We start from the raw sequence: 14,569 nt of genomic DNA on the forward strand, positions 1-14,569 counted from the left end.
CTCAATTTCGTTTTGCAACTAAACCTGACAATTTTTCCGTCTTGAAAAATTGTTCGTATCTGATGAAGTGAGAAATGAAAAATTGTTCGTACCAATGAGAAAAATTAGGAGCAGAATTCGAGTCATTCACCAGTAAATTCGGGAGTTTTCTAATTATTCTTACTATATTTAGAGGGGTGAACAACAGATTTAAAATCCAAGCCGCAGTATTCGGGAAATCTAGTTCCTTACGATCCAAGAATTGGATTGTATTAGTGCTCTTTTTTTATTTTTAATAGCCGCAAAGCAATAGCGGCTATTATTGGGGACATCCTGGTTTTTACAATTCAAAGAGTTTTAATTGTATTGGGGCTCTGTCTTTTTAATAGTCGCCGTCAGACCCTCAAACGGCTATTATTTAGGCGCTCTCCCTTTTTTACTACGTTTTACATAAGTCACGACTTTCACGTTTGACTTCTGACTTCCCTTTATCACTGTTTCAACTGAATGGTTTTTAAATCCATTCGCTCAATGAATTACGCTAGATAGTGAATACAGTCAAGGTCAAAAGAGCAAAATCAAAAGAGACGGGATAAACCGATAAAGCCTGGTCATTAAGTGATGTGAGAATTAGGTTATCCAAGTTCAATAGAGTGTTTGCTAGCTGACATTGGTATTGAGCTTATTAGCTTTCAGTTTAGAAGCTGAATTAATTAGTTTTAGAATCCAACCGAAACTTCACGCCGAATTAGAACACTTTTCGACTCGAATTTGGTCATGAGTTTTGAAGTCAAATTGGTCACTTCCGAAACAGGAAGTAGAGCCAAAAAGCGAGTGGTTTTGCTGCGTGAAATTGTGTCCCGCTAACTTTAAAGTAGAGTGAGAAAATGTTAAAAAAATTCGCTTTGTCTCTAGTGGTTTTTTGTTAAACGCGGCAATTTCACTTCGATTTTTGTTGTTTTTCCGTTTTTTTTTTGGATAGAATTTTTCTCTAAATGGTTTTCCCAATCTATTCAGAGTTCGTTCTAGGCCTAATTTCTTGTTTGAACCAAATTTCTTCTCGCTAAAAATTTTTTATTCACATGCGGCGTTTTGACATTGATTTTCTGTTTTTTTTTGTTAATTTTTTTTACTCAATGAAAATTCTATGATTTGTACCTCAAGACCTGTCCTGCTATGTTTTTTAATTCGTCGTCTCAATCGATGATTCTCGCGACCTGACTTCTTGGAATTGACATTTTCAATTTCAGTGATTTCTACTGGTTTGCAGTTAAAATATATGTGTGTGACGTCATTTGTTCTGCGTTACTTAACTAGGTCAATTGCGTGACTTACCTCACTTAAAAAATGACTTTTGAACTCGCTTAATGAACTTCTTGTGAACCGAAACTTCACGCCGAATTAGAACACTTTTCGACTCGAATTTGGTCATGAGTTTTGAAGTCAAATTGGAGTGATGATTTTGGTCACTTCCGAAACAGGAAGTAGAGCCAAAAAGCGAGTGGTTTTGCTGCGTGAAATTGTGTCCCGCTAACTTTAAAGTAGAGTGAGAAAATGGTGTTAAAAAAATTCGCTTTGTCTCTAGTGGTTTTTTGTTAAACGCGGCCGGCAATTTCACTTCGATTTTTGTTGTTTTTCCGTTTTTTTGGATAGAATTTTTCTCTAAATGGTTTTCCCAATCTATTCAGAGTTCGTTCTAGGCCTAATTTCTTGTTTGAACCAAATTTCTTCTCGCTAAAAATTTTTTATTCACATGCGGCGTTTTGACATTGATTTTCTGTTTTTTTTTTAATTTTTTTTACTCAATGAAAATTCTATGATTTGTACCTCAAGACCTGTCCTGCTATGTTTTTTAATTCGTCGTCTCAATTGATGATTCTCGCGACCTGACTTCTTGGAATTGACATTTTCAATTTCAGTGATTTCTACTGGTTTGCAGTTAAAATATATGTGTGACGTCATTTGTTCTGCGTTACTTAACTAGGTCAATTGCGTGACTTACCTCACTTAAAAAATGACTTTTGAACTCGCTTAATGAACTTCTTGTGAACATTTACTAGTTAAAGTTCAATAGTGTGCATCTAAGTAGTGCCAAACGTATATGCCCAAACTCTTGAGTATTAGAGTCTGGATTTCTTGATTTCCGAATTTTGATTTTGAAAAAGCCCTTCAGGGCTTTTCCTTATTGGCACCATTGGCTCATGAATCTACTCCAGGGTTTGATAATAAGTTACTGCACGAGAGGTAATGGATTGGTTATCAAATTTTTAATATCACGAGTTTTGGCAATTTTTTTGATAAAATTTTTTTCAATGTTTCAGATTATTGTTCCAAAATTATTGATCTTTATGAGCCAATGAGGATTTGAAATAGAGGTACTGGGTAGTCTCTGGAGACAATGAAATGCTTCTGACGATGTTTCTATACCGAATTTCATTAAGATTCTGTTAAAATTTGCGATTTTTTTTTAGTTTTTGAATTTTGTCATTGTAGAGTTTATCGATCTTTACTGGCCAACGCAACTTCTTTAGGTCTTGCAGATGGGTTACATGATGGAACTCTACATACCAAAAAATGGTTGTGGACATTTTTTCCCGCAAAATTCAGAAACCATTTTTAAATTTTGCACTTGTCATATTTCTCCAGTTTATCTACCTTTCGTGGATAATAAATCTCTTCCAAGACTTGATCGTGAGTTATTGAGTAGAATGAATTTTATCATAATTGGCCTTCGGGGTAAAAGCTTGAAGAGTTTTAGCAATGATTATTTTGTTTAGTTGGTTTGATTATTTAGATTGTATTTTTGGCTTGGATTATTCAATTGATTTGCTGCTCAATTAATTTAGTTCTCAGTTTTTCATTCAATTATTTGGATTGTATTTCAGGACTAGTTAATGTTCAATAGTGTGCATCTAAATAGTGCCAAACGTATATGCCCTAATTCATTAGTATTAGATTCTTGAGTTTGAAATCGAATATTTATTTTGAAAAAGCTCCATTAGGTTTTTTCTTTATAGAGCTTATGTCTCATGAAAATGACAGTCCGAATCTAACCAAAAAGTCTGGTTGTCTATATACGGACTTTAATTGTTTCATTTTCATGGAAGGCCTCAAGCGTATATCGCTGCTATTTTCCGGTAATCTGCTGGCTATGATTCTTTTTTTTTTACGAACAAACATTGACGCTACGAATGACTAATTTTTTAGCGAAAAGCTGAGCCCCCCTCTACAGAAGTCAGTATTTATCAGCGGATTGGCCAGCTTTAATCGTAGGATGTTTACTAGCCGTCGTCAGCTTCTCACAGGCTATTATTCAGACGCTCTCCTTTCTTACGACTTGGAGAGGCGTAATGGTGATCTATATTTACCACTCGGAGAGGAGTATTGGTTGAGCCCATTTTTTGCCGCTATTTTTTGGAGTGTATTTAATACAGGATGAGGGCTGAACGAACTGAACAGCAGAGAAAAAGACTGGTTCCCTGTTCACGCCGCGTTTTTCAGGGAGCGAGAACCACTAATCGAGCAGATTTTTTGATCATGTGTGGTTTTCTAGTTTTAACTTTAATTTTGTGGGTGAAATGGTTTTTCTAAACATTATTAACAAGATACGTTTGGCAGCATTTTTGACCATCCCAATCTTATAAAAGTTTTATATGCAGTTTTGAGCTATTTGTGATTTCGCTGTTTTAAAGGCTGTTTTAGCGGTTTTTGTACTTTCTTGTTTTTAGTTTCTGGGGGTATTTTTTTGTTAAGTTGGTTTTATGTTGGTTTTTGTGGCCTTTTGAATTTGCTAATATCCATTTATTCTTGTGTTAGTTGAAAAAATAGGCTCAAAACAATTTTTTGCTTAATTTTTATAAGTTTTGCTGCCCCAATTCTTCTGATTTTTTTGGATTTTGGTTTTTTTTTATTCTCACTTGTTAGGGTTGCTTGTAGGGTTATCGTTGTTAACTGAAAACGACTGAAGGTTTGATAGCGCATTTTTTCTTGCGCATAGTTTTAGTTTTGTTTATTGCGTCCGTATGGCGTATGGGTGCTCATCGAATAGTAAAGAACTGTTTCTTAAGGTGTGTTAGCAAAAGCTATTGGAATTGACTTCGCAACTTTGGAGAATACTACGAAAAAGATTTTAAGCCAGACCCCTAAATTAAATTGCCCACTTTTGTCGTTCGAGACCAGTTAATCCGACGTTGTTCGGTTTATATTGAACGCAAGGATAGATAAATTTGGCAAATTTTCGATATTTTTTGTGCTCAAGTTTTTCATTTTATGACATTTTCATTCCTTTGCCCAAGTAGTCGATAGATTTTTGAGCTAAAGGTTAATCTCATGCGTTCAAACTGGCATTACAATTTTTTATTTGGGGACATTGACAAAGACGATCAAGTAGAGCTTCACGTTTTTTTTGTTTAAATTTAGGTTTTTCAATTTTTAAGAAACTTATTTTCCACGATCCGTGCTTCTAATGGCCTCTTCTTTGTCACAACACATTTTGTTTGGTTTGAAGATTTTCTGTTTTCGGATTCTTGTTTCCTCAAAAAAATGGCATTCGAAAACGGAAGCATATGATACCTGCAATTTTGTATCATGTGTTTTTTTTCATGTTTTTGTAACTGTCATTTGTCTGTTTTGTTCGTAAAATTTAATTGGTCTGCTGATCGGGTCAAATAGTATTTAGTTGTTTACTCAATTCTTGTTATTAATAGCCGCGAAGCGATAACGCATATTATTGGGTACGTCGTGGCTTTTTTAATTTGTCGCTTCCATCGACGATTCTTACTGCCTGACTTCTTGGAATTGACTTTTTCAATGACTTCAGTGACTTCTACTGCTTTGCAGTTAAAATTTGTGTGCGTGACGTCATTTTTGCTTTTAGGTCAATTGCGTGACTTAACTCACTTAAAAAAAGGACTTCTGAACTCACCTCTGGAACTTTATGGCGAGGTTTTGATTATGGAGTTTTTGATTTCGAATATCAGTTTTGAAAAATTTCTTTTAGGGCTTTTTCCTTATAGGCCGTATGTGTCATAAAACTGACAGTCCGAATCTAACCCAAACAGTCTAGTGGTCTATTAAGGGACTGGCGGTCGATCTGTCCATCTTATTTCTTTAGGTGTTTCAATTCATGGAAGGCCACAAGCGTCTATCGCGGCTGTTTTCCGGCAAACTGCCGGCTATGTTTGTATTTCAGGAATTGTGCTGCTATGTTTTCACAATTGAAATTATTTCAATTACATTGAGGTGCTGTCTTTATGAAAAATTGAAGTAATTTTTGTCACGCCGAAACAGGAAGTGAAGCGAAAAAGCGAGTGGTTTTTTACTGTAAAAAATCTCAGTGTAGTTTAATAGCGGTATGAGGAAACAAAAATTGCTTTCTAGCTAGTGGGGTTTTGATCACATGGGGCAATGTGATTTGATTTTTACAGGTTTTTCCAATTTTTTAAATTGAATTGTCTTATAAATGTTTTGCTTAAGCCATTCCTTGTGCATTCTGGGTCTAGTTTTTATTTTATTCAATGAAAATTCTTCGAAGTGGAGGACTTTGCATTTTTTTAAATTCATTTTACCTCGTGCGTTTTGCGTTTTTACGATTTTCTCGCTTGACATCTGAATTAACTCACTTGTTATCTCAGCTGAATGGAATTTTGAACTCAGTCAACTGTATTACACAAATACTTCCAAGATCAAAAAGCGAAATCAAAAGAAACCGGATGAAGCAATAAAGACTGGGCAGTTAGACTTAATGTTCAAAGGTTTATGAGCATTAAGTTGTGAAAGTTCCTTCGAGTATACTATTATTAACCTTATTTTCCTCCAACTTAGATAGTGAATTCACCATATTTATCGAATCTGTTTGAACGGTGGGCCAGATTAGAACTCTTTTTGACACTTTTCGTCGTATTTTTTTTCTGTAACCATATCAATACCAACGTTGGTCAGTGGGGTCACCGGCGGCTATTGTCCTGAATCTGGCAGCCAAGTTTGTTATTGACATAGATTGAGAAAATTATATATTTTTAGCCAAAGTGGAAGATCTGTTTGCCTTCCACTACAAACAGGAGCATAGTTTTGAGAGGAGCAGGAACAGGGGAGGGGGAAGCAATGACCTTGGAGTTCCCGAGAGTAGACCGCATTCCTTGTTCAGTGGGAACACTAGCAGCAAACACAGTTCTAAATTCCCAACAAGTATAGCCACTACAACGGGTCTAGGTATGCAAACCGTTTTTCAGTGCGTTTTTGAATATGCTACGATTTTCGGATTTAGAATAGGAGTTGATAAAATCACATACGAGTCGATAAAATCACATACGATAAAAAGAGCGCGGCTGGAAAGTGTATTTTTCTTACTTTCCTTTTCAATCAAAATCAGTAAGAAAGTTAAAATGTCTAATGAAGACAAGTCGGTTTCTAGTGAGAGATCTAGCTAATCAAATGAGTGTGAGAAGACCCAGAGTATGGAAGTAAAAATTGATATGAATAAAAAATGGAGATCAGTTGATTAGGTGTATGATAGCTACAGCTGCTAAGCCAAATCTGGTTAATTTACTTGTTGTGTGTGATTTAGTGGCTAGTGGGGAAGACAGTGGGTACGGGGATAGTTGGAGTGCCTACTCAATAGAGAGTGAGTACATCAGAATGCGAGTGAGAGATTCCCCACATTGGAAGATTGACAGCGCTGTTAATCGCGAGTACCAAGTGAGTTCTCACATGAAAAGACACGGTTCTCGCGTTAACGGACAAACCATGCTTAAAAGCAATATTAAGTGATTCTACCGACTACTTTCTTTAGATGGTGCGTCAGTAGCTGTTCTGGTTCGTCGTCAAAACTGAGTTATTTTTGGCGAAAAAATTTTTAGGTCAAATAGTTCAAGAACCTGAAGATGAGAGTGTGGTTTTCTTGTCATGTCGCTCATTTGAAGGAGAGCGAGAAAATTAGGCGTAAAAAATTTTTGCTTAGCGAACAAAATTTGATAACAGTTTTTAGATTTAACTCTGACTTTTCTAGTCAAAGACGTTTCTCCGAGTTGTCAAAACTAGTAACTTTGCGATGCGAAGCATTTTTGACCATCTGAACCAAATATTACCCTTAAGATTCAGCTTTTATTTAAAAAAGACTATTTTGCCTTGTTTTAACCTTCTTTAGCAGTTTTTGTTTTTCGTCCTCAATACGTCAACAATTCGTCTTCTGTGAGTGCGCCCACACTACATGACACTCTTGAAGCTCCTTACCAAGCGTTCCCACATTCCTTTAAAGTGAGTTGATGAAGGAGGATTGAAAGTCCCCTTGATCCTTCAATGTGCTAACTGACTTCCTACATACTGTTGGTTACATTCATTAATAAGATCTCAAAATACTCGGCATGCGCCCAGAATATTGGTTTCGTTGTTTATTAATAGCCGCCCTCATCTTCTCAGCCGGCTATTTTTGCGCTCGTATTTTTTTTTACAATTCAAAGAATTTGAATTGTATTGGGGCGCTGTCTTTTTTTTTAAGATCTGTTCACACATTTTTAATGATTTTTGAAGTCAAATTGGAGTAGTGATTTTGGTCACGCCGAAACAGGAAATGGAGCGAAAAAGCGAGTGGTTTTGCGGCGTGAATTTTTTTCGCTCTAATTTTAAAGTAGAGTGCGAAAATGGTGTTTGAACAAAAATTCGGTTTTTTGGTAGTGGTTTTTTGTTCACATGCGGCAATTTCACTCTGATTTTTACTGTTTTCTCGATTTTTTTGGATAGAATTTTTTTCTAAATGGTTTTTCCAATCCATTCATAGTTCATTTCAGGTCTAGGTTTTTGTTTAGTCATTGAAAATTCTTTGAATTGTACGTCAGGACTTGTCCTGCTATGTTTTTTTACTTCGTCAAACTTTTTTCGCTTTACCATTTTGCCGCTTTTTAATAGCCGCCTCATCTTCTCAGCCGGCTATTATAGCGCTCCTATTTTTTTTTTACTTCGTCGAATAAAAAAATTTTTCGCTCTACCTCATTTTGCCGCTTTTTCAACATTTTGCGTGATATCTTTTTGACTTCTCTAGACTAGTTTCTCTCTTCTCTCATTCTGCTAAAAGTGATTTTGAACATCAGTTGCTCAGCAAAGCAATTCAAAATGAACAGAGTCAGTATAAAAAATTGAAGTCAGAAGTAGAAACGGGATAAACCCATAAAGCCCAATTTTAGATGCCCGCTATTTGAACGTCGTTACTATAAGTCTTAGTTACCATCTCTAATGCTTATTGGTATTGATAGTAGCCCCTGTAGCCTCTCTCTAAGAAACAGAAGTACGTTATCTTCAACTACGAAATGCCATCAAAATAAATCGGACTTAAAAAATGTTTTTGTACAAAAATCTTTTTTTTTCAATATCTTCTATTCTTTCAATCCCAATCGTGCTTATTGGAATCAACGGCGGCTATTTTCCGGCAATCTGCCGGGTATGTTTCGACATTTTGCGTGAAATATTTTTGACTTCTCTAGGCTAGTTTCTCTCTTCTCTCATTCTGCTAAAAGTGAATTTGAACATCAGTTGCTAAGCAAAGCAATTCAAAATGAACAGAGTCGGTATAAAAAATTGAAGTCAGAAATAGAAACGGGATAAACCCATAAAGCCCAATTTTAGATGCCCGCTATTTGAACGTCGTTCCTATAAGTCTTAGTTACCACCTCTAATGCTTATTGGTGTTGATAGTAGCCCCTGTAGCCTCTCTCTAAGAAACGGAAGTATGTTCAACTACGAAATGCCATCAAAATAAATCGGACTTAAAAAATATTTTTGTACAAAAATCTTTTTTTATTCAATATATTCTATTCGTTCAATCCCAATCATGCTTATTGGAATCAACGGCGGCTATTTTCCGGCAATCTGCCGGGTATGTTTGTAATTAACAAGGGTTGGCCACGTCGAGCTATGAGTAGAGTTATCGCATTCAGACAGGAATCTGAGTTCAAACTTGAAATCACTTCAAGGTGTACTGATCGAGTTGAAAGACCTGTTAACAAGCAGCACGATCTCCTTTCATTCCGTTGAACAATCTTGATTCAAAGCAGTTCGAAAACGTCCACTCCTACATTTGCAACGGGATGGACATTTGCTGATCTGATGTCTGTCAGATCAGCCATCATTGGCGTAATTGATCGCACGTTGCCCTTTCGTCAAACAACTCATTTCTCTCGAATTGTCCGCAAAGCGTTTCGTATGTCAATTAGCCACAATTTCTGCCTGATAATATTTCGTGACATACTCAGTTCCCTCTTGGTTCTGCCGCTTGTGTTTAAATCAAAGACGCATCTCAACAGCTGTATGCTTCCAATGGAGAAGGATTGGATGCTTCAGATCATTATCCAGCTTGCTTTTGGCCAATCTGCCTGACCCTGGCAACAAACCGTTCGTTCTCATGTAGATACGGCGCAGACACAAATAGTCTGCTGTTTTTGGTAACTGTCTAGACGTTGCTTTCAATTCGTTAGAGAACTGCTCCTTCTATTTCGCGGAACGCAGTCATCTTAGCATTTTCTAACTGTTCAACTTATAGTGAAATCTTGTTCTTCCTCCTGAAACGTCTGTGAATTCCCACAACTATGTTCACCAGACGGTGGAATTAACTGTTTTTTCCCACTGAAAACGGTCGCTGTTTCTTCGATGAGCTTGAGAAAACTGCATTTGGCACACTTTCTTTTGCAAATGTGAGATCTACATGTTTAGGCCAATGCTCTTCGGGTTTACACAACCAAGCCGGCCCAGTAAACAACTTGCTACCCTTGAGCTGCTGCCTAGAAATATTTCGTGTTCCGTTATTAGCTCGTGTTGAACCCACTGACAGATCGCCACTGAGTTACATCAGTAGTGTCAACAGTTTCTGCAACTATGTTTTCCACAGACTTGCCGCTTTTGATTAGCACTTAAGCCACTGAAGTGCTGTTGTTGAGTCAGTCCAGAACACAGAATTTATGATTCGCAAGTTTTGTTCTTTCACAATATTCTTCATTAGTCGAACTGCAAGAAGAGACGCTTGAAGCGCTAGGCGTGGAATAGTCAAGTGCCTCATTCGGGCCACTTTGTACTTTCCAAGCTTGAATGAAATGTCACCAGCGTTCTCTCGGCTGTTTGCGCGCAGTTTTGATAAACTTGTAGTCTAAAAAAGCTTGTGTGGTGTGTGTGTGTGTGTGTGAGGTGTGTGTGGTGTGGTGTGTGTGTTGTGTTTGTGCATGCGTGTGTGTTTGCGTATGTGTGTGTGCGCGTTTGTGTGGGTGTGTGTACGTGTGTGTGTGTGTGTGTGTGTGTGGTGTGTGTGTGTGTGTATCGTGTTGGGTGTGGGTGTGGTGTGTGTATGTGTATGCGTGCTTTTGTGTGCGTGCGTGTGCATATGTGTGTGTGTGTGTGTGTGTGTGTGTGTGTGTGTGTGTGCGCGTGTGTGTGTGTGTGTGTGTGTGTGTGTGCGCGTGTGTGTGTGTGCGTGTGTGCGTGTGAGTGTACGTGTGTGTGTGTGCGTGTGTATGTGTGTGTGTGTGTGTGTATGTGTGTGTGTGTATGTGTGTGTGTATGTGTGTGTGGGTATGTGTGTGTGTGTGGGTATGTGTGTGTGGGTATGTGTGTGTGGGTATGTTTGTCTGGGTATGTGTGTGTAGGTATGTGTGTGTGGGTATGTGTGTGTGGGTATGTGTGTGTGGGTATGTGTGTGTGGGTATGTGTGTGTGGGTATGTGTGTGTGGGTATGTGTGTGTGTGGGTATGTGTGTGTGGGTATGTGTGTGTGGGTATGTGTGTGTGGGTATGTGTGTGTGGGTATGTGTGTGTGGGTATGTGTGTGTGGGTATTTGTGTGTGGGTATGTGTGTGTGGGTATGTGTGTGTGTGGGTATTTGTGTGTGGGTATGTGTGTGTGGGTATGTGTGTGTGGGTATGTGTGTGTGGGTATGTGTGTGTGTGCGTGTGTGTGTGTGTGCGCGTGTGCGCGTGTGTGTGTGCGTGTGTGTGCGTGTGTGTGTGGGTTTGTGTGTTATTATGTTTGTGTGGGTATGTGTGTGTGTGGGTATGTGTGTGTGGGTATGTGTGTGTGGGTATGTGTGTGTGGGTATGTGTGTGTGGGTATGTGTGTGTGGGTATGTGTGTGTGGGTATGTGTGTGTGGGTATCTGTGTGTGGGTTTGTGTGTGTGGGTATGTGTGTGTGGGTATGTGTGTGTGGGTATGTGTGTGTGTGGGTATGTGTGTGTGTGGGTATGTGTGTGTGTGGGTATGTGTGTGTGTGGGTATGTGTGTGTGTGGGTATGTGTGTGTGTGGGTATGTGTGTGTGTGGGTATGTGTGTGTGTGGGTATGTGGGTGTGTGTGTGTGTGTGGGTATGTGTGTGTGGGTATGTGTGTGTGTGTGTGGGTATGTGTGTGTGTGTGGGTATGTGTGTGTGGGTATGTGTGTATGTGTGGGTATGTGTGTGTGTGTGGGTATGTGTGTGTGTGTGGGTATGTGTGTGTGTGGGTATGTGTGTGTGTGTGGGTATGTGTGTGTGTGGGTATGTGTGTGTGTGTGGGTATGTGTGTGTGTGGGTATGTGTGTGTGTGGGTATGTGTGTGTGTGGGTATGTGTGTGTGTGGGTATGTGTGAGTGTGGGTATGTGTGAGTGTGTGTGTGTGCATGTGTGTGTGGGTGTGCGTGTTTGTGTGTGTGTGTGTGAGTGTGTGTGTATGTATGTATGTGTGCTTTTGTATCTGTGTAACTGTGTGTGCGTGCGTGCGTGAATGTGTGTGTGTGTGTTTGTGTGTGTGTATGCGTGCGTGCTTGCTTGTGTGTGTGGGTGTGTGCTTTTGTATGTGTGTAATTGTGTGTGTGTGTGTGCGTGCGTGTGTGTGTGTGCGTGTTTGTGTGTGTATGTATGTGTGTCTGTGTGTATGCGTGTATGTGTGCGTGTGTGTGTGTGTGGTGTGTAGGTGGTGTGTGTGTGTCGTGTTTGGTGTGGGTGTGGTGTGTGTAGTGTGTGGTGTGTGTATGTGTTTGTGTTCGTGTGTGTGTATGTGTGTGTGGTGAGTGTTTCCAGATTCCAGATAGGGCTCACGGGCAGTGCTGCCCTTATCCCGCCACATTTTGGTCCCGAATAAGACCTCTCCATTGCTTTCTGTTCTGGGCTGTTTCCTTGCACAGGTCGAACCATTCAGTCTCCCATTTCTTCGCTGACATTTTCGGTGGTTTGATATGCTTCTTTACTTCGTCACGAACGATTCTTCGCCAGGTCTTGCGTATGCCGCCTGGGGGTCTCTTCCAGTTATCGCCCTTTTCGAATTCGAGCGCTGCGTTTGGAATTTCGGACGGATTCATTCGGAGGACATGCCCTAGCCATCGCAAGCGTCTTGTTTGGATCGTCGTGGCAAGGGAATCACATTTTGCAATGGTGGTGATACTTTCAGCGGGGAGGTCCTGTCCTTTGTGGAGAATACGTCGAAGACATCGATTTTCGAAGGATTGCAAACTGTTTATATCAGAATTTTTTGCTGGCCAGCTCTCGCAACCATACAAGAGTACACTTCGTACGCATGCCTTGTAAATCTTCACTTTTACAAGCTGAGGGATGCTTCTCTGGTTCCAGATGTTCTTAAGGTTTTTGAAACTACCTGCAGCTTTGCCTATCCTGGCCTTGATTTCAGATGTTACGTTGCCGTCGAGCTGTATTTTACTTCCAAGATAGGTGAAGTCTTCAACACGTTCCAGTTCTTCGCCGTAGACGTGGAATTTCTGATTGATGTCCTGGGAGCAGAATTTGGTTTTGCCGACGTTCAGGTAGAGGCCGACTGCCGCTGCATTTCTGGCTACGTTGTCGAGTAGCCTCTGGGCGTCGTTTGGTGAGTGTTTTGTGTGTGGTATGTTTGATGTGTGTGTGCGTGCGTGCGTGCGTGTGTAAGTGTGTGCGTGCGTGTATGTGTGTGTGTGCGTGCGTGTGTGTGTGAGAGTGTGTGTGTGCGTGTTTTTGTGTGTATGTGTGTGTGTGTGTGCGTGTGTGTGTGTGTGTTTGTGTGTGTGTGTGTGTGTGTGTGTGTGTGTGTGTGTGTGTGTGTGCGTGTGTGTATGTGTGTGTGTGGGAGGGAGGGAGGGGGGGGGAGGCGCATGAGAACAAAACGAAGAACAGATCCGAATAAATATCACTTACCTTTGAAAATGTAATTGTCCACAAAAAATAAAAATGAAAAACCAATAATACTGTGTTCAATTTTGAAGTGATCGCAACAGGTGTTGATTAAAAAAATTACCACACGGTTGTTATCGTCACCGAAAAGTTATCAAACTCCGAGGCGAAGCCGAGGTGTTATTATAACTTCGAGGGCGATAACAACCGTGTGGTATTTTTTTTTAAATCAACACCTGTTGCGATCACTTCAAAATTGAACACAGATTGATTGGTTTTGCATTAGCAAAATAGTAACAGGATAACCGTTAACTACATTTGCTGTTTCAGTTGTCGGATACATATCCCACAGTTCTGGTATTCCCCTCCAGGTGCAACAAGACCACCGTAGAAGGCTCAGCCCGATTCCGCAGCCGGTCCAGACTTCCAGTACTCACATACCTCGACGCTAATGGAGTTAGTCCTGTCCAACATAAGCATTATTTAAAATACACCGCTATTGGCTGCTTTACTGCTATTGGTTTCAATCCTCGTGATTTTATTCAGACATTTCTACAGTTAGACGTTGTAGCCACCGCTTATTTGTCATCAAAACGCGCTTGCGTACATTTTAAAATGCCGGAAGTCTGCAGTGCCAGAAGTTACTCCAGAAGTTGATACTTAGCCAGAAGTTGACTTCAGTTGTTTTTCGTCATTTTAAAACGTGCGCGTTTCGTGTTTTAAGCATGTCTTACGTGAATCCGCGGAAGTCTTTTCGAAATTTTGCCTTAATATCTCGAACCAGAAGTTCTCAGTGACTTCAAGCAGTCACAACCTCTCGCGAACAAACAGACTACTCTCTTTTTATTCTACGTCATTTCTTTGAATTTTTAGTTAACTGACATGCTTTGTGTTTAGGCTGCAGTATGTCGCTCCTCTCAGCCCCTAGTAGGAATGGCCAAGTTGGCAGGTGCTCGGAGCACAGAAGATGAGGATCTCTGTCGGATCATAGCACAAGTATCTCCCTGTTCAGAGGGTGCCAGGAGTCCACGACTCTTCATTTTAGACACCAGACCTAAGGTTATTAGTTGCTCTTTTATGAAGTTTGAGGCAATTGTTGTAGAAGTTTGTGCCTTTTTAGGCAAATTTTTGGGCCGTTTTTTCATTATTATGCCGCTCGAGCGATATGATATGACTTTATGAGTGACTTTTTCAGACTTCGATTTTTGATTTTTGCGTGACAGAAGCTGCTCTCATTCGGAATTTAGGCCGCGGGCTTATTGGGAGGGAGTTTAAAGATTTACCACTAAATTTCTTTCGATTTTCCTTCGAATGCTTTATAGTGCTCTAAAACACGCTCTAACGTTGTCATTACGGTTTTACTAATTAATAGCCGCCGTCAACCTCTCAACGGCTATTATTTAGGGGCTCTCCTTTTTTAAAATCCCAGAATTGGGTTGTGTAGGTGCTCTGTCTTTTTACAATTCAAAGAATTTGAATTGTAGTG

The 14,569-nt window shown here is 39.8% G+C and overlaps 1 protein-coding gene across 1 annotated transcript in view; it reads left to right on the forward strand.

The window, feature by feature from the left end:
• LOC142336208 (phosphatidylinositol-3,5-bisphosphate 3-phosphatase MTMR6-like) overlaps window positions 1-14,569 on the forward strand; it is a 192,785-nt gene that overhangs the window by 17,265 nt on the left and 160,951 nt on the right. Inside the window, exons 5-6 of the mRNA XM_075384868.1 lie at window positions 6,001-6,189; window positions 6,545-6,675. Coding sequence (XP_075240983.1) covers window positions 6,001-6,189; window positions 6,545-6,675 — 320 coding nt within the window. The remainder of the gene's footprint in view (window positions 1-6,000; window positions 6,190-6,544; window positions 6,676-14,569) is intronic.

The sequence above is a fragment of the Convolutriloba macropyga genome, chromosome 3 (assembly GCF_964194025.1).
Source record: "Convolutriloba macropyga chromosome 3, txConMacr16.3, whole genome shotgun sequence".
Classification (NCBI taxonomy): Eukaryota; Metazoa; Xenacoelomorpha; order Acoela; family Convolutidae; genus Convolutriloba; species Convolutriloba macropyga.